Raw genomic sequence first — 23,298 nt, 5'->3', positions numbered from 1 at the left:
CCAATCGATATTTTTACAGTTAATCAATACAATGACGAACTTAAACTCCGACGTAAATTTTCAAATATTGAATGATAGGATTTTTTGCAAATTATTTTTTTTATTGTTTAAGTTGTCTTAAAAAGTTCGTAAATTTCCGTCTCCACATGCGGCGTTACAAAAGAATCTTGCTGTTTCGAATTTTTAACCCTATTCATACTCTAAAATATTTTAAAAGACACATTTCCGCTGGCATATCTTTATCTATGCTGAAAAAATTCAATTATCGACCGAGTAATGGACCCAGAAACACGGAGAATCAAAACTCCGCTCAGACACTGTGGGGTATGGTATTTGTCACTCAATATCTCAGAAATAAGTCAAGAAACCTATTGATATGTCTGCTTTATAGTATGTGGGACATACTAAATAAGATGTATACAATAAATGACAGGTATTTTTTCAGCTAAAGGTCCTTCATCCCCTTAAAGTATGCAAGCGGGGCTCAAAGTCTTTAAGACAATAGTTTGGGACTTTTGGATTTTAAAGTCTATAGAATGTGCCTTTTTCTTTAACGATTGCCAAATCTCTTCGTAAATACTGTAGACGTACTTTTTTCCGCGGGGTCATAATTCCGCGGAATCACGATTTCTGTTTAATCCGCGGGTAGAAAATTACGTGAATTTCTTAAACTGTCACTATATGCCTTACAGTGATATTGAGTACGCTTGGACAAATTTCTGCGGAAAATTTGTGACCGTATAAATCGCGTAAAATAATACCACGCGGAAAAAGTACTTCTACAGTACCTGGAACCGTTATATTAGCGCAATTTTCGGGTCTGTGATGTTTGATTGAAAATTAGGAATTTCTAATGCAGAAAATACATTCATTAGAATATTCATATAAACAATGTACCCGATAAGCTTAATGAGCAAATTTAATTTTTGTTGACCGAAATAATGTAAAGTCGATCCGTAGAAGCTGCTCCGTAATACAAGGTTAAGTAATGATATAACAGTATATTCTGGTTGCTAAATATTGAGAAGTAGTCAATTTGGGGATTCAACAGATTTTAAACGTTTTTCACACCGACGACCAGCTGGCTAGTGAGGATTTCTGCTGTATCATGCTGTATAAATAGTAAGTACAGTGTACTGAAAATGACTTTTTAATGTGTCAGAATGAAAATGGAGATGGGATCTGAGTAGTGTAAAAACCAGAGTTCTGGCGCAGATACTTAACATGGAGCTCCACAGTGGAGCTGTGGAGCCAATGACGTCATGAATAACCATAGAAACGAACATGCCCTCTTTATTCATGAATGATTTAAAACAATTGGTCATTATCAAAAAAGAGATCGATGACCCTGTTACGTCACTGACTATTTTAGCTTGAAACAATGGGTCATAGAAATGATGGTAAAGAATGGAACAAAAGCAGTTTCTTAATTTAGAATGGGAAATTCCGCAAGGTCATAGAAAGTAATGACGGTCATTGTTGAAGGAAACAAAAGAAATAATCGTCATGATCAGACGAGACCCTTCAACGATAAAGTCAATAAAGGGAACGCAAAGCATCTTTTGTGGTCCCTGATGGGGTTTTCCATGACGTAAAACTCTGTTGTAGTATCGTTTAATGTTGTATTGAAAATGTGAACAATGGAGGTTTAAAATGGGACGGTGTTGAATGAGACATTTAAATGGGGCATCAGTCAACCGAAACATTTACAGCTGAAAAAGTTATCAATAGGTACACGAGGCTTTAAATCTTACGGGATATTCTGATGACATAATAACTATTTTTTTAATTTTCAGAATAACTATAACTCATGTCCTCATCAAGAGAACACGTATAATCTTCTTTTTTACTTTTATAATAAAAAAGGGTAAGAACACAAAACCTTTAAATAATAGTCCAATAAAGGACTAGGATCAAATAATCTTTTTTTTACTCTTAGCAAATAAAAATTCAATTCAAAGAAAATATCAACGAGCAAACCGATTTTAATCTCACATTTATTGTTCAGATAAGCAAAAACAATAACATACATGTATACATTTTTATAGACATATGCATTTTTTACCGGTATACATTAATAATTTCATTCACAACAAATGCTTTTATGATGATGAAATTAAGTATTCAGTTTGAAAAAGATTCAGCTATAGGTTTGTACATCATTGGCATTGACCCATGAATTAAATTTGGAAGGCCAGTGTAACCATTTTACAAGGTATTGTTTATTGTCTCCTCGACCTTTTGTTTTTATGATCTTTTCTACTTTAAACACGTCATCTTCACGAACATCCACCTTTTGCAGTTCATTTTGATAAAAAGTTCCTTTGATTTCTTCGTTTAAATAGTCTTTGAGTCTGTATATAGGCAATCCTCCTCTTAAATGTCTCTCGGAAACGACGAAAATCTCCCCTGACCACTTCTCGTCATATTCGCGAGTAAAGACGTTTCGTAGATGACTAATCCGCACACGATCCCCTATCTTAAACCTGAAAGGTTTTCTCACTCTCTTTGTCTTTGGTATTATAGGAGGCGTCTTTGGCCAATACATTTTCCACCATATGTTCGTCTCTTTCGACTTGGTCACATTTTTGGGAGGTATGCCTATAGTTCTGTGGTACGTTGCATTATAATTGATGGCAAAATCTTGAAGGCGATCCACATAGCGATGGTTTTGTTTGAACGTGATGAATCTATATATTTTAGTTTTGATTGTTTTAATCACCCTCTCTGCATAATTGGCTTTGACTTCAGTGTTCTGAGCGTAAAGATGCTCGATGTTTTGATCATTCAATAGAGCATTAAAGACTCGGGATCGGAATTCCTGTCCTTTATCTGTACGGATTCTTGTCGGACGTCGACCTTCTTGAAGTATGTCTGCAAATGCTGAAGTGACGCTTTGACCCTTTTTGTCCTTTAGAGGACGCATCCACAGAAACTTGGAGAAAATATCTATAACAACGAGGACAAAAGTAACCCCATCGTTTTGCTTGGCATATTTGGACATGTCCATGAGATCTGCATCCCACTGATCATCAATACCAAGGGTGATGACTTTATTTCTTTTGAAATGCCTTCGAATAGGTCTCTGTAGACTGTATCCTTCTTGCCTCTGTAACCATTTCCTGATCTTGTATTTGCTCAGGACATATTTTCCTTGTTTGCGTACATATCGGTACAGTTTGTCTGGTCCCGAAAAACTCCCAGCATTAACAGGGTCGTAATAAATTTGCTTGAGATAATCCTCCCAAGACATGTTACTTCCTTGACTGACGACTGAGAAATGGGTCATACGTGTGATCCTCTTACAAATATATACTGCTTAAGTCACATGATCAAGAAATAATTTTATGTCACACTAAACAACACATCTGATGTATTTTTCATATTTTATTGATGCAAGTTTACATAAGTAAGATACATAAGATACAGTTATTTTATAGAAATGCATAAGAAAACAATTATAAAAACGTATGCATCAGTTTTCAAATGTTATGGATTGAGTTACATTGTTTACTCTTACATCAAGTGTTAATAAAGCAGAGTAATTTAAAACTGTTTTTCTCTCAAAAGTTAATTAGGCATTTTCTTCGGATTCTTCACTCTCTGTTTCACTGTCATCCTCATCGTCAGTTTCCATCTCACTTTCGTCGTCCCACATTTCATCGATGAGATGGCGATTTTTATTAAGGGCCATTCTGATGGACATACGTTCACTGTAACCCTCAGAAAGGAACTCGGCTACATCGTCCATGATAGTGGCATGAATGGAACCGTGTTTTAATTGTAGAATGTATTGGATTAGGGTGGCATAGTTTTTATGGAACGCTTGTAAGTCTTTTGACTTCAACTTTTCCTCGGTTTTTGTTCTGGCCTCTTCCTGGGTTAATCCCTCTTTGATGTATTTATCATACTTTTGATCCCATTCCGTTTCGTTGTTCTCTTTGGCTTTACCCATGAGAACGTCAAAAACTTCATGTTCGCGGTTATCTTCATCTTCTTCCTTCTCAATGGGTTCGAATGGGATCCATTTTGTAGGTGGTTGGTCCTCCTCCATTTCCACATCGTCTCTCTTTCTTTTAAGGGAACCATTTTCGGGACACCATCTTTTAACGTGTCTCTGGAGGTCATGCATGTTTTCGAACACAAGACCACAATCGTCACAGGAAGGCATCTCGTCTAGGTCGGGGGTAGGTTCTGTTTCTAAGAATTGCAGTTGATCAGCTGAACAATGCTGTGCAGAGTTAGAGGTTGTTGATTGGTCTAGCTCTGAGTACGTCTGAATGCTAGGCGTGTCGTGGTGTGTATGAGAGATGGTATCTGAAGCTTGCGATTTTATAGAATTCAAGACGCTTGTGCGCAGGCGCAGATGTTCGGGTGTGGTTGGCTTCAGGTCGATCAGTAGGTATCCATAAGGCTTGGAAATGGCTTCTTTAAAATGTCTCAGCAGGTGTTGAGGATTTTCGGGATACATCTGTCTAGCCAAAGTCATGACTTGCTGTCTGTCCACAGGATTGTTAAACAGGACCAGATAGTGACAATTACGTCTCTGGGTGGGATCTTTGTTATAGTACAGATTTTGATTTATAGCCACGACTGACAAATTTCTATGATGACTACCCTCTGTAAACAACTCGTTGATTCTAGAATCTTTGGCCGCCGTCGACATGAGATCGTCTAGAATCACGAGATTCCTCGTTCCAGGGTGAATGAAGGAATCTTGCTCCAAATCTAATGGAATGCCCTGTATAAATTCGACTGACGGATACACAGTGGCTTTGATGATGTCATACAAGGGTTGCCATCGCTTATAGAGCCACAAAATTCTCTCTGGAGGAGGGGAAATCTTGCTCATACAATGTTGCAACAACGTTTTTACAAAATATGTCTTGCCGGAGCAGGTGGGTCCAGATACATTAGCCGTAAAAGGATGTTGAAACATAAACTCCTGTTGCTGCTGTTGTTGTAACAAAGGCAGCTGTTGTTGTTGTTGTTGTTGCTGTTGTTGTTGTAACAAAGGCAGCTGTTGTTGTTGTTGCTGCTGTTGTTGTTGTTGTTGCTGTTGTTGTTGTTGTTGTTGTGACACTTCGGATTTCAGGACACCGTGTTTATATTTGACATGTCTTTTCAAACTATCAGGCCAGACGTATACACTTGAGCACAGATTGCAAGGATACATGTTGACCCTTTGACGTCCTCCAACGTTATGGCAAAAATGATTTATGTTTTTATTTTTATAATATTTTCCACGTGATTCCATTTGCATATTGCTTGTAAGTGAACACATAAATAGAAAAAGTTGTACACCTTCGACAATTTCTCTGAAAAACATAAGACTCCGGGATCCTAGTTCCCGGTGTCTTTAAGCTCCGGAACCCAAGATCACCGGAATCCATGGACTCCGGAAACCTTAGAATCCGGAAACCTAAGATCCGCGGCGGTGCACCCCGGAGTCTTTTGTTCAATCATGTTCAAATAAAACAAAATAATCTTGTTTTTTTTTTCATGCATTTATTCACAATTCTGTGTACACTGAATACATGTAATAAGACTTTTTATGCATTTTACAACAAACATATATGATAGTAATACCAACGCACAATACATCTTTTGTCTTATATTCTATAATGGACACGTAACCTGTTTCATAACAAATCTATGATAATAATTATTACAATGCAAAAAAAAACTTCTTAAGTCTTATAATGACCATGAGCTAAGGTGTGAATACCGTCCTTAAGGATGTGCCTCTTATCGTCAAAGGGGCTCAGACTGGTTTTATTTAGAACAACAGTGTATATTTGGTGGTTAAATGATCTGAACGTCACCATCGACTCCATCTGAAACTCTTTTTTTAAAAGACAATTTTTATAGTTTTCGTGTTGTATGCTCGATTGTACGACTGCCTTTTTCACGCCCTTGGCTCTTTTCTTTTCTTCTTGACAAATAAATTGATTCTCGTTTTGAAATATTTTCTTTTCGTAAATGAAACTGTACATTTTGGGCTTTAGACCTACGAATTCTCGCATGATATGACCTTGACATTCATCCTTCATTTTACCTAAGACCTTTTTGTTGACATTGCTATGAAGAAAATGTGTTTCGGGGTAATCACTGAAATCAAAGCAATGCTGACTCTCCTTCATGTCTACATACACATCCTCGGTGGATATGTCATAGCACAAAGAGTCTGTGTCTGTAAAACAGAGAGCGGCGCGATCACCATACTTTTCCTTGATGTAATTATAGTGGAAATCGTACATCAAAACTTTGGAAAGTTCCAAAATGGAAAACCCCACATAAATTGGTCTATTGAGGACCAACTTTTGTTTAGTGAGTTCTACCGAAGCAAGATCTTCGTTGAAGATCTTGAATGCCTTGAAACCAGGTTTAGCCGAGAGCTTTAAGAGCCTCTTTTTGTGGTGAACGAGCTGAATGTCCACCCTTTTTCGCAGATTTTCCATGGTCTTTCCAAAGACACTATTATTCATGAGTTTGAAAAAATCCTTTTCAAACTCATTCTTAGCCTTTTTACGCATGCTTGTATTGAAATCGATATAAGATTTCAGCCAAGGGCTTTGCTTGAAAGACAGTACCCTATGGACTTTGGTAAGCCTCATTCCCAAAGCCAGGTAGAGTTGCAAATTTCTGTGGTGAACGACATATTTCTCTTTATCAAAAAGATTGGGAACTAACTTGGTAACAGAGCTATCTTTCATTCCAAGCTTAGTTAAAAGGTCTTTTTGATATGGTGAAAGCATCTCTGGTTTTATTTCAAATGATTCGGGAGCTAACGGATAGTCACTGTGGCAGTCATGCAATTTCGAAGGATATATCAGATCCACTTCAAAGATGTAGCCGGTGCCCCCCTCCGTAGGAATGGAATTGACGTCGATCGTCTCTATCTGGTCAGATGTAAGCCAACAAAAATCATGAGTTGGTAGAGGTTGACTCATGGCCCACCCGTACAGATTGTTGGCATCTAAGTACATCAGATAGTTCGAAGGTTGATGCGGGTCGTAGTCGCTTAGATAGGGATTATTGGCTTTTGCGTACCCTTTAGAAATCATAGCAATACCACCTCTGAGCCCCTTTTCCACGAAAAGATGCATGTCCGGATCGGTTAATAACTCGAACTCCACACCTGTCATTTTCAGAGCAGCCTGCCAAGCTAATCCCGGGGCTGTGTAAAAATGAGCCGCATCGAGACCGTACATTTCAAGACAAAGACTTCGAAAATTTTCGAACACGTCTGCCAGAAGATGCACGTCTGTCTCCATGTACAGATCGTGGTATTGTCCTAAATTTTTAATTTGAAAGACGTCCCAAACCCACTGTGCATGTAGATAGTCTTTATCAGACACGGTCTTTCCGTCTAGATCATTGTAGAAAGCCCGTTGGGGTGGAAGTGTCGACTCCTGAAATCGTTTAAAGGAGTTCATGTACCGATACGGGTACACTCCCTTTCTACTGAGCAACTGGAATTTTGATTGCTCATTTCCAGGATGAGAGGAGGTCACGTAAGCTCGTAGATGAGGAAACTTATGGATGCCTTCTTTTCCGAGATTGGCAGAGAGTTTATCAAGGGAGGTTGACAAAAATTGGAATGTGTCTACGAAGTCTAGTTTCCCAAGCGAAAATGAAATGTACTTCTCGTGATTCTGGGGGATGCAGTTAATCTTTTTATACTTGATTTTGCCGATGGCGGTCATAATGTGATGTGCATCGTAACCTTTGAGGTTATGAAAGAATACTGGGATTCTTTCTCTCAGTCTAAAGTTTAGATTACAGTTGCTATGAGCAGCACCTCGGAATTTCCCAGTCACATGACAGTGATCACGAACAGTGTCATTGCCCAGAACTTGGCTACAAATGCAACAATGGGTGGCTGATCCGAAAGCTGCAAGTTCTTCGTCGGACAAATGCATTGGCTTTGTATTCTTAAGAGCATTCACGAGGCGTTCTTCCACGTTGACCATTTGCTCAATAAACTTGTCAACAGCATCGGGACCCCGATACGTCACGTGATTTTCAACGGTATCTGGTGAAATACCTACAACTTTGTAAGTAAAACCAGATGGTATGTGACGAGCCAACTTGATGGTAGAGGACTTGCTGGGATCCCTTTGACATCCATAATGCCTCTCTAGAACACTCTCAAAGTCGGCATAGATCACAAACGGAACTTTGAGCTGTTTAGATACATCTGTATACTTCAGCCATTTGTCCTCCTCGGTTGGCATTTCGGTCCGCTGTGCACCATGTACTTGGCAGTTGGGGACATGTTTCTTGAGAAGACTTTCTTTTGTAAAACCATGGAGACAGTAATGACAATAGAAATATTGGTTATTATCTCCGTTTTGATCTCCCATCAATCTGTTGAAATTTTTAATCCAACAGTAGTGATGCTTTGACCCTTTGGAAATTACAAGGAGATCAACATGTTTTAACCCTCTTTCTTTAGTGAGATGAAGGGGATAAAGTTCACTTTTTTCATACCCAAACACGTTCACAGAGATGTTGTTCTTTTTCTCAAATTTAGGAATGTCTCCTATTCGAACCGGGAACTGAATGTCTGTAAAATCGAGTCGATCCACATGTTGTACATAATTTATAACCCGCTGGGGATCTTTTGTTGCAGGGTAAAGAGAAGATAACACCGACCACATGAAACATTTTTGATCAGCATTCTGAACATTGATGATGGCTTTCTTGTTTGCTAATTTAGGTGGTAGCGGTAGGAAACTTGAACCTTTAATTGGATTATATTGGACAATATTGATGTTGACTCCCAGAACTTTATCAAGTGTCCAGTTACTACCTTCTCTTTGGTATTCAACAAAAGAGTTAACAATTTTCATGATACTTTCCCTTAGTGCAGACTCGATGTCTTCGTTTTTGAGAACTATGTGACATCGTCCGTGGAAAAAGGGTTCAGCATGTTCAATTTGATCCCCTCTGGTCTTAGTGAAACGAACTTGTAAGGTAAGGTAAAATTTCATCCGTTTTCTTTTGAGGCGTTCTTCTTTCAAAATTTATCTGATTGTCTCTTCTTTGATTTTTAAGAAGGTCAAAGGGTCGTATTTGCTTTTATCGTTAGCCTCTAGAAATATTTTCTTTAAATTTCCCTCAATGGCATCTTCCTCGGTGATACATTCATTTGTGTCATCAGCTGAATAGTAATAATCAGAGATCAATTTCATGTCTGAAAAATTACACAATAATAATGTGAATAATATTAGAAAAAAAAAACACTAATGTTACCTTTCGGGTTATTTGATGAATCTCCGCTGCCAAGTTGAATTTTGGAATTAGGGTTTACATTTTCTTTGTCGATGTTGTTCGAGGCTTGTGGATGATCCCCCATTTCAAGATTGCCATGTTGGGATTCCAGACCTAAGATTCTGGAGTGACTTCTAATGTGACGTAAATAGCTATCCCGTCTGTTAAAGCTTTTACCGCATGTCGGACAACGGGAGGATTCTGATCCATGTGTAGTTCGCTGATGTCGATGTAAATTTGATATTCGAGTGAAATACTTCCCACAATCCTCACACAAAAACTGATCAGCAGGCATGTTCTTCCCTGTTAAAAAGGGTAACATTCATAGATTTGACAAAATACATTTGTAATAATTATGTCCTAATGATTAAAAAAACTAATTCTATATTATTATATAACCATATGTACGTATCTAAATAAAATCAACTTGCAAATGCAATTGAAAAAAACCTAGTAAAATTGTTTACTCGACCGTTCGATTATGAAGCCTTTAAATCTCACAATTGAATGGCGAAATTGAGCGACCGAGACCTTTTTACAGAAACGTCGCAAAATTACTCATCTGAAAAAACCCAAACATTAAACAGCTGTTTGAAGATTTGTTGAGCATTTATTTCTAAGGCCCCGTTCTAACTAAAATAACTTCACTGCAGTGAGTTAAGGTTTGTTCATTTTTTTTACATTGCACATGCACAAGACATTGCATTATTTAACACATTCTTTTAATTACTTTTCATAGGTTAATAAAATGATTCCTACCTTATTTAGATATAATTTCCCATTCCATACAATTGAACCACAATGCAAACTCTTCTTAAACACTCTTTAAGGTGTTACCTCTTTCGCATATGTGACACATTATATTTATATGCATGCCGTTCATCAATTTATACTGTAACAATCTCCATGGTGATAATTGAAAAACAAGTCATCTGATTGGTCTCTTTGTTATTACCTCATTTTCAACGTCATTACCTAAGTACCATTCCATTAAAATTGGTAAATTTTCATTTGGAAATTCCAAACCATTTATTTATAGAACTGTACAAATTTATCCCAATTCATAAGGTCTTTTATTTAACTGTCTGTCAAAACTATTCAGCTTCCTTTGTATATGATAATGAATTCATTTACAATGTAGACTTGATAATCACTATATGGCATAAAATTAACTTCTAATAAATTCCGATGCTGATAAAAGTATGATAATTGTGGTCTTATTGTATTGTGTATTTTAAAGTTTCGACAGATTTAAGAGTCGTATTCTTACTCCTGTTCTCCTTCTCGAGATATCATGAGGATGTAGTAGACATTATACACTGTACGAGTACTTATATTTATTTAAGATGCGTATACCTGTAGTATATCGGACCTTTATATTTCTCTTTCACTAAAATCCCCATAATGTGTATATTGAATAGAAGAGTTTAAATCAGCGCTGTGTGGATGCTTACAGCATTTAAATGCCCGTGTTCATCGAGACATGTTTCTACCTGTAGTGTTTCGGTTGACTGATGCCCCATTTAAATGTCTCATTCAATTCAACACCGTCCCATTTTTAAACCTCTATTGTTCACATTTTCAATACACCATTCATCGATGGGACAACAGGGACCCATTAGGGACCACAAAAGGCCCTTTGCGTCCCCTTTATTGACTTTATCATTTTAGGGGTCATGTCTGGTCATGACGATTATTTCTTTTGTTGTCTTCAACAATGACCGTCATTTCTTTCCATGACCTTGCGAAATTTCCCATTCTAAATTAAGAAACTGCTTTTGTTCCATTGTTTACCATCATTTGTTTCAAGCTATAATACTCAGTGACGTAACAGGGTCATCGATCTCTTTTTTGATAATAACCAATTGTTTTAAATCATTCATGAATAAAGAGGGCATGTTCGTTTCTATGGTGATTCATGACGTCATTGGCTCCACAGCTCCACTGTGGAGCTCCATGTTAAGTATCTGCGCCAGAACTCTGGTTTTTACACTACTGATCTGGTCAAAATCCAAACTCTTATTACTGTCAGAATATCAAAACCACAAAAGTGCAATTGAAAATGGTAAACTAAGAAAAGTAGGTCTCTGGTCAAAAATCTAGGGGAACCTGAGAGAACAAGGATATAGATACTAAGAGATGCAACTGTCTAGTGCTTCTACATCTACAGGCAAAACTTCCGAAGAAATTTAACCCACTTCAGTAAGAGAACGCATAAATCAGATTCAGATGGAGAGAATAGTTCAGCTTCATCATCATGTACAAGTCAAAAGAAAAAGCGTCGAACAGTCGTCAGACGTTATTGAGTTTGGTGTTGATGAAATATTCAGTGGGGACAAAATATATAAATACATGTAAGAGAGGAAAACATTGCATGAAGTTGTTTGCTCTTTGCAGAGTAAAAATCTCAATTAAACTTCATATAATATAGTTTATATAATAATCACAAGGAATTTATAGGGTGTGTCTGATACAATCCCTCAGTGAAAAAAACAAGAATTGTGATCGTTGGAAAAACGTTTGATGGGATGGGTGACCCCAAACGGCTTTATTGGATGGGTGACCTTAAACGGCTTTGTGGGATGGGTGACCCCAAACGGTTTGATGGGATGGGTGACCCTAGACGGTTTTGTGGGATGGGTTGTGACGTCAATGACCCCAGACGGCTTTGTGAGATGGCTGACCCTAGTCGGACCCATGACGTCATTGACCCCATACTACACCCCTTACTACTCATGAAGTCTGATTGAAGCAACAATTTCCCGGTACTCGCCCCAGTCGCTGGAATGCAGCAGCAACAACGCAACTATTGGGTACTCGCCAGATCTCTAACACTACACCTATGGTCGGTGTAGATTTTTTTACGACGGATAGTTGGCGGTGCCTTCCCCCTTCAAAGGGAATTGGATGCCGTATGCGAGTTAGACGACAGCATGAGAGTCGACCTATTACAGACATCTATGCTGATTGATTATGTTAAAGATTTTTTTAAAGAATTATAAATTTTAATTTCAATTAATTGTACCTCTATTTTTATTGAGAGGAGAATGTGGCAATGTAACGCAGTTTAAAAAAAAATGTCAGCAGAGGGTGAAAACCGTTGAAATGATAACTTCGGGTGACGTTCTATCATGTTCAGGTATGTGTGATTATAACTAAAAAATTATTGCGAACGATCATGGGTAAAAATAACCACATCATTTTACCTCATCACTGTCTCAAATTTCCCAGAGAGTTACACTCAATCGCACAAGGTGAGTATTACATAATGCGTTAAACAATATACAATCAGAACTTGTCAGCAGATGTTCAGATGATTGCTCGATGAATTGGAAGACGGGTTTCTTTAAGTGGAGAGAGAATACGGATGAAATCTCCAAGAAGAGAATTATGGAGCAGTTTATTTCTTCCAGCGGGCATCTGAAATTATTTATATCCACGGTTACATCAAGGATGTATATTTTGTAATCCACTGTGGGTTCCCTACTTCCTCCTTTTAATACTGGCAAGAGATTGGGACTGTGTCAGAGATGGAAGAAATGAATATGCTATTTGTTACTCATTCAATAGAAGCAAATGGCAAAATGACTCGCTTAAGAAAGTAATTGACAATGATTGGTTCCGAGAGTTACGTCTACGAAAGTGTCTTCTGAAAGGAATATCAGAATCTGCCCTTATGGCCATCGCAGACAAAACAGCGAATCATGACAATCGTGATAAGTTCTGTATCTGTTCAAAATATTCATGATGCATAGACTGATGGAAATGTTCCAAGAAAAGTAAAATATTCTTAGATAATTTCCTGACAAGGAGAGCATAAATGACCACTTCTGTTTCATGTTTTAGCTCACCTGAGCCGAAGGCTCAAGTGAGCTTTTCTGATCACATATTGTCCGTCGTCCGTCCGTCTGTCTGTCTCTCCGTCTGTCTGTCCGTCTGTAAACTTTTCACATTTTCGACTTCTTCTCCAGAACCACAGGGCCAATTTTGACCAAACTTGGTACAAAGCATCCTTGGGTGAAGGGAAATTGAAATTGTTAAAATGAAGGGACATATCCCCTCGCAAGGGGAGATAATCAAGAAAAGACAAAAATAGGGTTGGGTCATTAAAAAATCTTCTCAAGAACCACTGGGCAAGTAAAGCTGAAACTTATTTGGAAGCATCCTGGGGTATTGTAGATTCTAAATTGTTCAAATCATAACCCCCGGGGGAAGGGCGGGGCCACAATGGGGAATCAAAGTTTTACATAGAAATATATAGGAAAAATCTTTGAAAATCTTCTCTCAAGAACCACTGGGCCAGAAAAGCTGAAACTTATGTGGAAGCATCTTGGTATAATGTAGATTCTAAATTGTTCAAATAATGACGCCGGGGGGAAGGGCGGGGCCACAATGGGGAATCAAAGTTTTATATAGAAATATATTGGAAAAATCTTTGAAAATCCTCTTCTCAAGAACCACTGGGCCAGAAAAAGTGAAACTTATGTGGAAGCAATCTGGGGTAGTGTAAATTCTAAATTTTAGGAATCATGAACCCCGGGGGAAGGGTGGGGCCATTATAGGGAATCAAAGTTTTACATAGAAATATATAGGAAAAATCTTTGAAAATCTTCTTCTCAGGAACCACTGGGCCAAAAAAGCTGAAGCTTATGTGGAAACATTCTGGGGTAGTGTAAATTCTAAATTGAAGGAATCATGACCCCCGGGGGAAGGGCGGGGCCATGATAGAGAATCAAAGTTTTACATAGAAATATATAGGAAAAATCTTTGAAAATCTTCTTCTCAGGAACCACTTGGCCAAAAAAGCTGAAGCTTATGTGGAAACATTCTGGGGTAGTGTAAATTCTAAATTGAAGGAATCATGACCCCCGGGGGAAGGGCGGGGCCATTATAGAGAATCAAAGTTTTACATAGAAATATATAGGAAAAATCTTTGAAAATCTTCTTCTCAAGAACCACTGGGTCAGAAAAAGTGAAACTTATGTGGAAGCATTCTGGGGTAGTGTAAATTCTAAATTGAAGGAATCATGACCCCCGGGGGAAGGGCGGGGCCATTATAGAGAATCAAAGTTTTACATAGAAATATATAGGAAAAATCTTTGAAAATCTTCTTCTCGGTCACCACTGGGCCAAAAAAGCTGAAACATATGTGCCCATGGAAGGATCATGGGGTAGTGTAGATTTCAAAATGTCTAAATTATGATCAGTGGGGTAGGATGGGTATGCATTATATATAACAAGGGGGAAATCTGGTGAAGAACGAATAGTCAAAGCTTCTCAGGTGAGCGAGGTGGCCCATGGGCCTCTTGTTTTACTTTGTTGACAGCCGAACAAAAATGGTACACGTAATGATCATAATAATTATGACATGTATCTTATTGGTACAAAATAGACCTATATACGGAAAAGTAGTGACTTGTTATGGCCCGACTGCTGAGAAGTTCGAGGAAACGCGACAGACGTTAGAGAAGTTTTCGTTACCTCTGGTAGATAATACCGTGTCATTGTTTTGGAGGACCCATGCATGATCAATAAAGGTGTTCTTCATGACCATATTTGCAGTAAGGTAGTTGCACACAATGCCAACAGTTTTGAATTGCACCCCATGTTAGAAATTCTTATTGACTGACACTCCATTTGACTTCGCAAGATCATATACAATGGTTCCAAAATAATGTACATGCACATTGATCAAAAACTGAACGTTTGTGGATTCCATCAATTTCCTTCCCATGAAACGAGTTAAAATATCAGAAGCATTTGGTCTACAGGAACTCGGCCAAAGTTACTGTTCCCATGTACTTAACACCATATACAGAGATAAAATATTACGGAAACGATGCCATGCCGACTGGGGAGCGGAAGGAGCTTGCAGAGTGGCACGCAACGAAACAGAACGAAAGCTTTAATTTTCGAGAAGAAATGTAATATTTTCGCTCGGACGCTGATATGCATTCCGCGAAAATATCACTTAACAGGTCTGGACGATTTCGAAATAAGGAAGTCAAGAACGATAACCGTGAATTGCTATTAATACACAGTATAAACAAGGCACCAATCCTTTTAACCAATCAGATAACAGCATTTAGACAAACCCATGAGAGAATAAATAAAACACGTGGTTTTTTAGTTTTTTGCTCAAAAGATTTTTTTAGAACAAACTTTTTGTAAACTGTATGCACATTTGGGAATAATATAATATTTATGACAATTCTACCGTGAACAAACACGACTTGTAAGCTTAGAATACGTTTTAAGTGGGATAAAAAAATCTGTCTCTAGGAGTTAGCAATCCCAAAGGTTTACTTACGTTAAAAAATGATATAGATGCGGTAAATTTTCGGTTTTTAGAGCCTGACATGAAAATCTTATCGAAAAGATAACTCTTTATTATTTTTGAGTGTTTATTATCATGATTACAGAATACTAGACTAAGTAGTCTGATATGCGAGGTAAGATATTGGGATAAAACGCATTCATGTATTATTACAGGATTCTCTTTTCTCCACGTTAAACGCCTTTCCTTAAATGCCCATTTAAAGTCTGCATAGCTAAGTATTCGGCGCTCATGAAACCCGTGATAATGCAAAACTATATGTGTATACGATAAACACTTACAGTGTAAGTTGATCTATACACATGGAATTTAAGCATAATCGATGAAAATCGAACGGGTAAGCAAAATTATATTTACCATCATATAATATTTTCTGGCAAATGTTATTGTGCTGTTATCAGAAATATTTTATGTACGACTTGTCTATTTTGTGGAACTCTTTTGTATTATTTCGTTTTCATTACGCGGGTTTTCAACCTGCTCTGGTTTGCCAGTTTTTGCCATTATTAATTATTTTCATTGATCCTAGTCAGCTCAAAATGTAAGTTTAATGATGTAACATGTTTATCTAACAAAGATGTTATTTGCAAGATTTGTTTTTATTAGAGAAATATGAGTTAAATTGCACACAGTTTCTATACATGTGACTCGATCTATGGCGGCCATTTTTGAACTTAATTTTGATTGATTTCTGTATATTGGTAAACCGGTAATTGTAATCATTTAAACCTAGTCTAAATTCTTTAAACTTTACTGTACATCAGAAATATGTTGAAGATATCTTCCTTTATATACCGCAATGTGTATTTAACATCAGTTCATATGTGCTATGTTTACATGCATTCAGTCATTTTGTGTACGTCAAGTTTTCTTGTATTTTGTAGCTTTTTACCATCATCTTTACAAATCATCGCATCACATATCCATATCATCTACTTCATCAATAAATGATTAGAAATTTACATGTGCTGTATTCCATGGTTAGCTCTACTGTTGATCCAACAGTACAGTAAAAAGATTTACATGACCCACGGATCTTCACAACAAAGTCATCATGGCAGACAAACAGGAAGAATCAGAAAAGCGTTTACATGTTCCAACGGAGAAGGGTTTAGCGGTATTCGAAGCTAAGTGTGTTGATTATAAGAAACGTGTTGACAAGTTATGGAACACTGTTGAGGACATTATTCTTAGTATACAAGAAAGTGACAAAACCATAAAAACATTACGCAAATTTGATGCTGATATTCGTGCAGCCTTTGAACCATATGTCTGTTATGCTGATGAGTACAGAGATTTCCTCGTACGTACGAACAGTGAGGCCTCCAAACGTGAAGATACAAGGTTTTCGGGAACTTTTGTGAAAGCGAAACAGATTGTTGAAAATTCATTGGAGCAAATAAAGACTTTGCGTCTAGACTTGGTGGAAACTGCTTCCCATATATCTGGTGCAAGTTCAGGAAAGAGAAAACAGAAATTAGAATTCTTAAAGAAAGAAGCAGAACTTCAGAAGGAAAAGTTGAAATTAGAAGAAGAGGAGATCACTCGGAAAGCTGAAGTGCATAGGAAGAAACAGGAATTAGACATTAATCTGAAACTTTTGAAAGAGGAAAATGTGGTCATGGACGAGGAGTCTGAAGGTTCTTTGTCATTGGATATAGAGTCTGAAAGCAAAGATGAACAGGTACGAAGATATGTCGAAAGTCTGAATTTCCGTGAAAATGACGTTGCGAGTTCAAACTTACATACTCCTGTTCCGGACAAAACTATACCCATTCCAACGCCTTACCGACCAATACAGAGTTATACGAACCGCATTCTACCTTCAGCTAGTGCACCAGTTTTCCATCCTGCAGAACCAACATCTGCTATTCCTCATACTCAGTTTGACTCTGTTCCCATAGCTCAACAGTTTCCTAACAACCCTGCGTCCGAAAACGCACTGTCGGATTTGACATTGTTTATGATGCGAAAACAGCTTGTACCTGAGAGACTGTCAACCTTCGATGACAAGGCAGAATCGTATAATTCGTGGAAGTGTTCATTTCTCAACATTATGAGTGAAATCAAGGTTTCAAAGCATGAAGAACTTGATCTTCTTATCAACAGACTGTCTGGAAAATCTAAAGAAGTGGCAAGCAGCATTAGGAATGCCAATCCTGGAGAAGTGAACCGTGCAGTGAAATTGATATGGGAACGACTAGATGAAATGTTCGGGAGACCAGAAATGATTGAGTCATCTCTTCGATTACAGCTGGAAAACTTTCGTCAGATTGCTCCTAGTGAAAACAGTAGACTCTATGACTTATTGAACATTTTGATAAAAGTAGAATCATTGAAAGCTAATCCACAGTTTTCAACCAGCTTAGCTTATTTCGACTCGTCAGCAGGTGTCAACCCCATATTGCTGAAGTTACCATACCATCTGCAGGAGAAGTGGATTTCAAGAGCGTCCATTTACAAAAGAGACAATACCGTACATTTTCCACCATTTTCCTTTTTTGTACAGTTCATAAAGGAAATGTGTGCTATAAGAAACGATCCTGCATTTATGTTCAACAGATCAGTGACTCCAAGTAATAAGGTTACCAAGACGCCAGCCCCACGGGCTCCTGGTGTACATGCTCGTAGAACGGACGTGAACGAAAATGCAAGATCAAACTACAATCGCTGTCCATATCATAAGGCGGACCATAGCATACATGAATGTAATGGATTTCGTGCTAAGCCACTTATTGAGCGCAAGAACTTTCTACAGAGTAGACACATTTGTACCAGATGTTGTACCTTTAAACACCTACCTAAAGACTGCACCGTGAACATTCAGTGTAGAACGTGTGGTAGTCATTCTCATGCTACAGCCTTACACCCAGAAAGATCCTATGTACAAAGAGGAAGTGTTCACGGCGGGGAGTCTAACCGTCAGCAATCAGAAGCATCTTCACAATCTACGCAATCTGCTAGACCGGTGGCGGCGACAACTGATAGCATATCTACTACACCCTTTACAACTGACAAAGTGTCAACTTCATGCACACAGTTCTGCGGTGAAGGGTATAAAGGTCGTTCATGCAGCAAAACCTTACTTGTGGATGTGTTTCACTCAGACTTTCCAAACTCTACAGTACGTTTGTACGCAATACTGGATGACCAAAGTAATCGATCTCTCGCATCACCTGACCTATTTGATGTCATGAACATTACAAGTGAACCCACCAAATACACACTCACCTCATGTTCTGGAAACACAGTGAGATATGGTAGGAGAGCTCATGGCCTTATGGTTCGCTCCGTTGATGGCTCAGTTATTTACGAGCTGCCTTCCCTTATTGAGTGTGATGATTTACCCAATGAACTGTCGGAAGTACCCACACCAGATGTGGCTAAGTCCTTTGACCATCTACGAGATATTTCATCTCTCATCCCCGAGTTTGATCCAAACTCCAAGATTCAGTTACTTATTGGAAGAGACCTACCTGAAGCTCATCATATTAAACAACAGATTGTGGGTCCGAAAGGCACGCCATATGCCTTAGAACTAGGGCTTGGCTGGGTAATTATTGGTGAGGTCTGTTTAGGAAAGATCCATCCTCGTGACTCTGTATGTGTGAATAAAGTGTCAATTCTTGGTAACGGAAGTGCAACCTGCAATGAACCATGTCAAAGCTACCTGCATATTAAGGATCATATATCGACATCTACAAGTGCACTGAGTGATCGTGATTTTCGTGGTGACAATGTATTCACAAAGACATTACGAGATGATGAAGTTGGCCTATCAGTTGAAGATCGTGTCTTCTTAAAGCTAATGGACACGTCCTTTGAGAAGGATGAGGAAGGATTTTGGACGGCACCTCTACCTTTTAGACAACTTCCTGATTACTTACCAAACAACAAACCCCAAGCTTACCGTCGTGCTCAAATACTTCACTGTAGTTTGCAGAAGGATCCTGTGAAAAAAGAACAATTTGTAACATTTATGCGTAAAGTACTAGACAGTGGAGCTGCGGAAGAAGCCCCTTCTTCCTCGGAATCAGATAGCCCTTGCTGGTATTTACCATTGTTTGGCGTACAAAATCCGAAAAAACCAGGACAAGTCAGAGGAGTGTTTGATTCGTCGGCGGTCTTTGAAGGGACGTCCTTAAATGGTATGCTCATGTCTGGTCCAGATATGGTGAACAGCTTATTGGGGATTCTTCTTCGGTTCAGAAAGAATGAAGTCGCAATGACAGCTGATATTGAGCAGATGTTTTATCGATTCAGAGTTAATGAGAAACATCGTGACTTCCTCAGATTTTATTGGTACAGGAACAACGACCCAGATGACATTCTCATAGAATACAGGATGACAGCCCATGTATTCGGGAACAGCCCATCTCCAGCCATAGCTACCTATGGTCTTCGTAAAACTGTGGAGAATGCTGATTTAGACGTAAAGGACTTTGTCAATCGCAATTTTTATGTAGACGACGGGCTAATTTCCCTACCTTCCGAGACTGATGCCATCAGTCTTATGAAACGCACACAGTCTACAATGCAGAGCGAAGGCAAGTTGAGACTTCACAAGATTACCTCAAATAAAAGAACTGTCATGGATGCATTTGATCCAAGTGACCATGGTGAAAATCTGAAAGAAATAGACAGTGATGACACAGTACACAGAAGTCTTGGATTGTGCTGGAGTCTGAATGACGACACGTTCCGATTCACTATCCCAGCGGAAGAGAAGCCATTCACACGTCGTGGCCTCCTATCACATGTAAACAGTTTATTTGACCCCTTAGGATTTATTGCTCCGATAACCTTAAGTGGAAAGATCCTCCTAAGAGAAGTGACCTCTACAGGAACCGACTGGGACACACCTTTACAATCGGAACATCTTCAAAAATGGACAGAGTGGATATCATCTCTTCAGATCCTGAAAGATGTCACCATTCCACGGATGTTATCACATGTATCCATTAGCATAGCCAAGACTGTAGAAGTACACATATTTTGTGACGCCTCAGAAAAGGCGATAGCCGCATCAGCATACCTGAAAGTGACAGACAATGATGGACATTCAAGTGTGAGATTCTTGATGGGAAAAGGAAAGTTAGCACCATCTAGGGGACATACCATCCCTCGTCTAGAACTCTGTGCTGCGGTTTTAGCGACAGAAATAGCACAGATAATATCGATACAACTGGATATTCCATTGGAGTGTATGTGCTACAACAGTGACAGTAGAGTGGTCCTTGGATATGTCAGCAATCGTACTCGCCGCTTCTATTCCTATGTGAGTAATCGTGTTGACCGCATCCTGAAAATCTCAAGTGCCGACCAATGGAATTACATTTCTACAGATAGAAATCCTGCTGACTCTTGCACCAGGAGCATCTCTTACAATACGGATATTATGCAACTTCCATGGATAGTTGGACCGCAGTGGCTCTGTGAAGCAAAGAGGATAGATGATGATAGTGAAAGTTTTTCACTCATAGAACCTGACAATGATGTTGAGGTGAGACCACTGATGACAAAAAGCAGCACTGGTCCTTACTTACCCAGTCAACTAGGAACAGAGCGATTTGAGCGATTTTCCAGCTGGAAATCTTTAATTCGTGCAGTTATGACTCTTCAGAAACTTGCCAGGAAGCTACAGACTTCACAGAATTCTCAGCAAGACACAGAATCTACATCTCACATTGATGATGTACAGAAAGCAGAGTGTTTAGTTCTCAGAGAACTTCAAAAAGAACATTTTCAAAGAGACATTGAATTCATTATGGATGAGAAGCCTTTACCCAGAGATAGCAAGATTACACAGTTGTCACCCTTCCTTGATAAAAGTGGACTCCTTCGTGTTGGCGGTAGGATCAATGCAGCAGCCAATCAAGTACCTGCTAAGGAAGTAAATCCGATCATATTACCTAAAGGAAGTCATATTACTTGTTTGATTATACGGGATTTCCATGAGAAAACCAAACATCAAGGAAGGCTTTTCACTGAGGGAGCAGTTCGCACAGGAGGTTATTGGGCCATTGGAGCTAAACGAGTGATATCATCCCTCATACACAAGTGCGTAACCTGCCGTAAGTTGAGACGCTACAGAGAAACTCAGAAAATGGCTGATGTGCCAGCAGAGAGATTGATTCCAGGTCCACCTTTCACTTCTATTGGTATCGACGCCTTTGGACCCTGGGAAATTGTAACTCGTAAAACTCGAGGAGGCGCTGCCAACAGTAAACGTTGGGCAATCTTATTTACATGTTTAGTATCCAGAGCCGTGCATATCGAGGTCATTGAGGAGATGTCGAGTTCCTCCTTCATCAATGCCTTACGACGTTTCTTAGCAATAAGAGGCCCAGTGAAATTGATACGTTCTGATCGAGGCACAAATTTCATAGGAGCTGCCGAAGAAATGAAAGTCAACACAATAAGAGTAGAAAAAGGACCAGTTCAGGAGTTCTTAGAGACATCAGGAATTACTTGGAAATTCAACGTACCACATGCATCCCATATGGGGGGTATATGGGAGAGAATCATCGGGATCACAAGAAGAATTCTGGATTCTATGTTACTGGAATCACGTTTCAAACCTCTAACACATGAAGTACTGGTGACCTTTATGTGTGAAGTCTGTGCTATAATTAACTCGCGTCCCATCACGCCAATTTCCACAGATCCAGAGGAACCTCTTGTTATCAACCCATCTATGATCCTTACAGGAAAGGTTGATTTCTTACCTGTGATATCCCACTCCTTAGATATCAAAGATGTTCATCGTGCGCAGTGGAAGCATGCCCAAGTGTTAGCTGACATATTTTGGCAATATTGGAAAAGAGAGTACTTAAAGACACTGCAATCGCGACGTATATGGAAGGACAGACAGCCAAATGTGAAACCGGGTGATGTTGTGATAGTTAAGGACTCTGCAGTGCACCGAAACTACTGGCCGATGGGTATCGTTGAAAAAACATTCGCAAGCGATGACGGTTTAGTACGAAAGGTTCAGATCCGAGTGATTCGTGATGGCAAACCTGCATTTTTCATGAGACCTGTACATGAATTAGTTGTGCTGTTAGATTGAATTATTATACTGTATTCGATCATGATGTTTGGTTTTTGATTTTTAGTTTATTTGATCAAATATTTAGTAGTGGTATTTTATACCAGACGGGGAGTGTGCTGTTATCAGAAATATTTTATGTACGACTTGTCTATTTTGTGGAACTCTTTTGTATTATTTCGTTTTCATTACGCGGGTTTTCAACCTGCTCTGGTTTGCCAGTTTTTGCCATTATTAATTATTTTCATTGATCCTAGTCAGCTCAAAATGTAAGTTTAATGATGTAACATGTTTATCTAACAAAGATGTTATTTGCAAGATTTGTTTTTATTAGAGAAATATGAGTTAAATTGCACACAGTTTCTATACATGTGACTCGATCTATGGCGGCCATTTTTGAACTTAATTTTGATTGATTTCTGTATATTGGTAAACCGGTAATTGTAATCATTTAAACCTAGTCTAAATTCTTTAAACTTTACTGTACATCAGAAATATGTTGAAGATATCTTCCTTTATATACCGCAATGTGTATTTAACATCAGTTCATATGTGCTATGTTTACATGCATTCAGTCATTTTGTGTACGTCAAGTTTTCTTGTATTTTGTAGCTTTTTACCATCATCTTTA

At 38.6% G+C, this 23,298-nt stretch overlaps 1 protein-coding gene across 1 annotated transcript; it reads left to right on the top strand.

Annotated features, from left to right (window-relative positions):
• The first annotated feature begins 16,670 nt into the window (after positions 1–16,670).
• On the top strand, positions 16,671–22,825 carry LOC134247072 (uncharacterized). Its single transcript, XM_062729413.1, has 2 exons — positions 16,671–22,719; positions 22,756–22,825. Exon 1 carries the CDS (start codon positions 16,671–16,673, stop codon positions 22,686–22,688), a length of 6,018 nt encoding a protein of 2,005 aa, XP_062585397.1. The 3' UTR covers positions 22,689–22,719; positions 22,756–22,825.
• The last annotated feature ends 473 nt before the right edge of the window (positions 22,826–23,298 follow it).

This window comes from Saccostrea cucullata, unplaced genomic scaffold, assembly GCF_032062105.1.
Source record: "Saccostrea cucullata isolate Sc308-1 unplaced genomic scaffold, CSIRO_AGI_Scuc_v1 ctg16025, whole genome shotgun sequence".
Classification (NCBI taxonomy): domain Eukaryota; kingdom Metazoa; phylum Mollusca; class Bivalvia; order Ostreida; family Ostreidae; genus Saccostrea; species Saccostrea cuccullata.
Note: the sequence above shows the minus strand (reverse complement) of the source record. Positions and strands in the feature narration are given on the sequence as shown.

Excerpts from the sequence above, each read along its gene's own strand:
- LOC134247072 (XM_062729413.1), top strand. The coding sequence starts at position 16,671 with ATGGCAGACAAACAGGAAGAATCAGAAAAGCGTTTACATGTTCCAACG.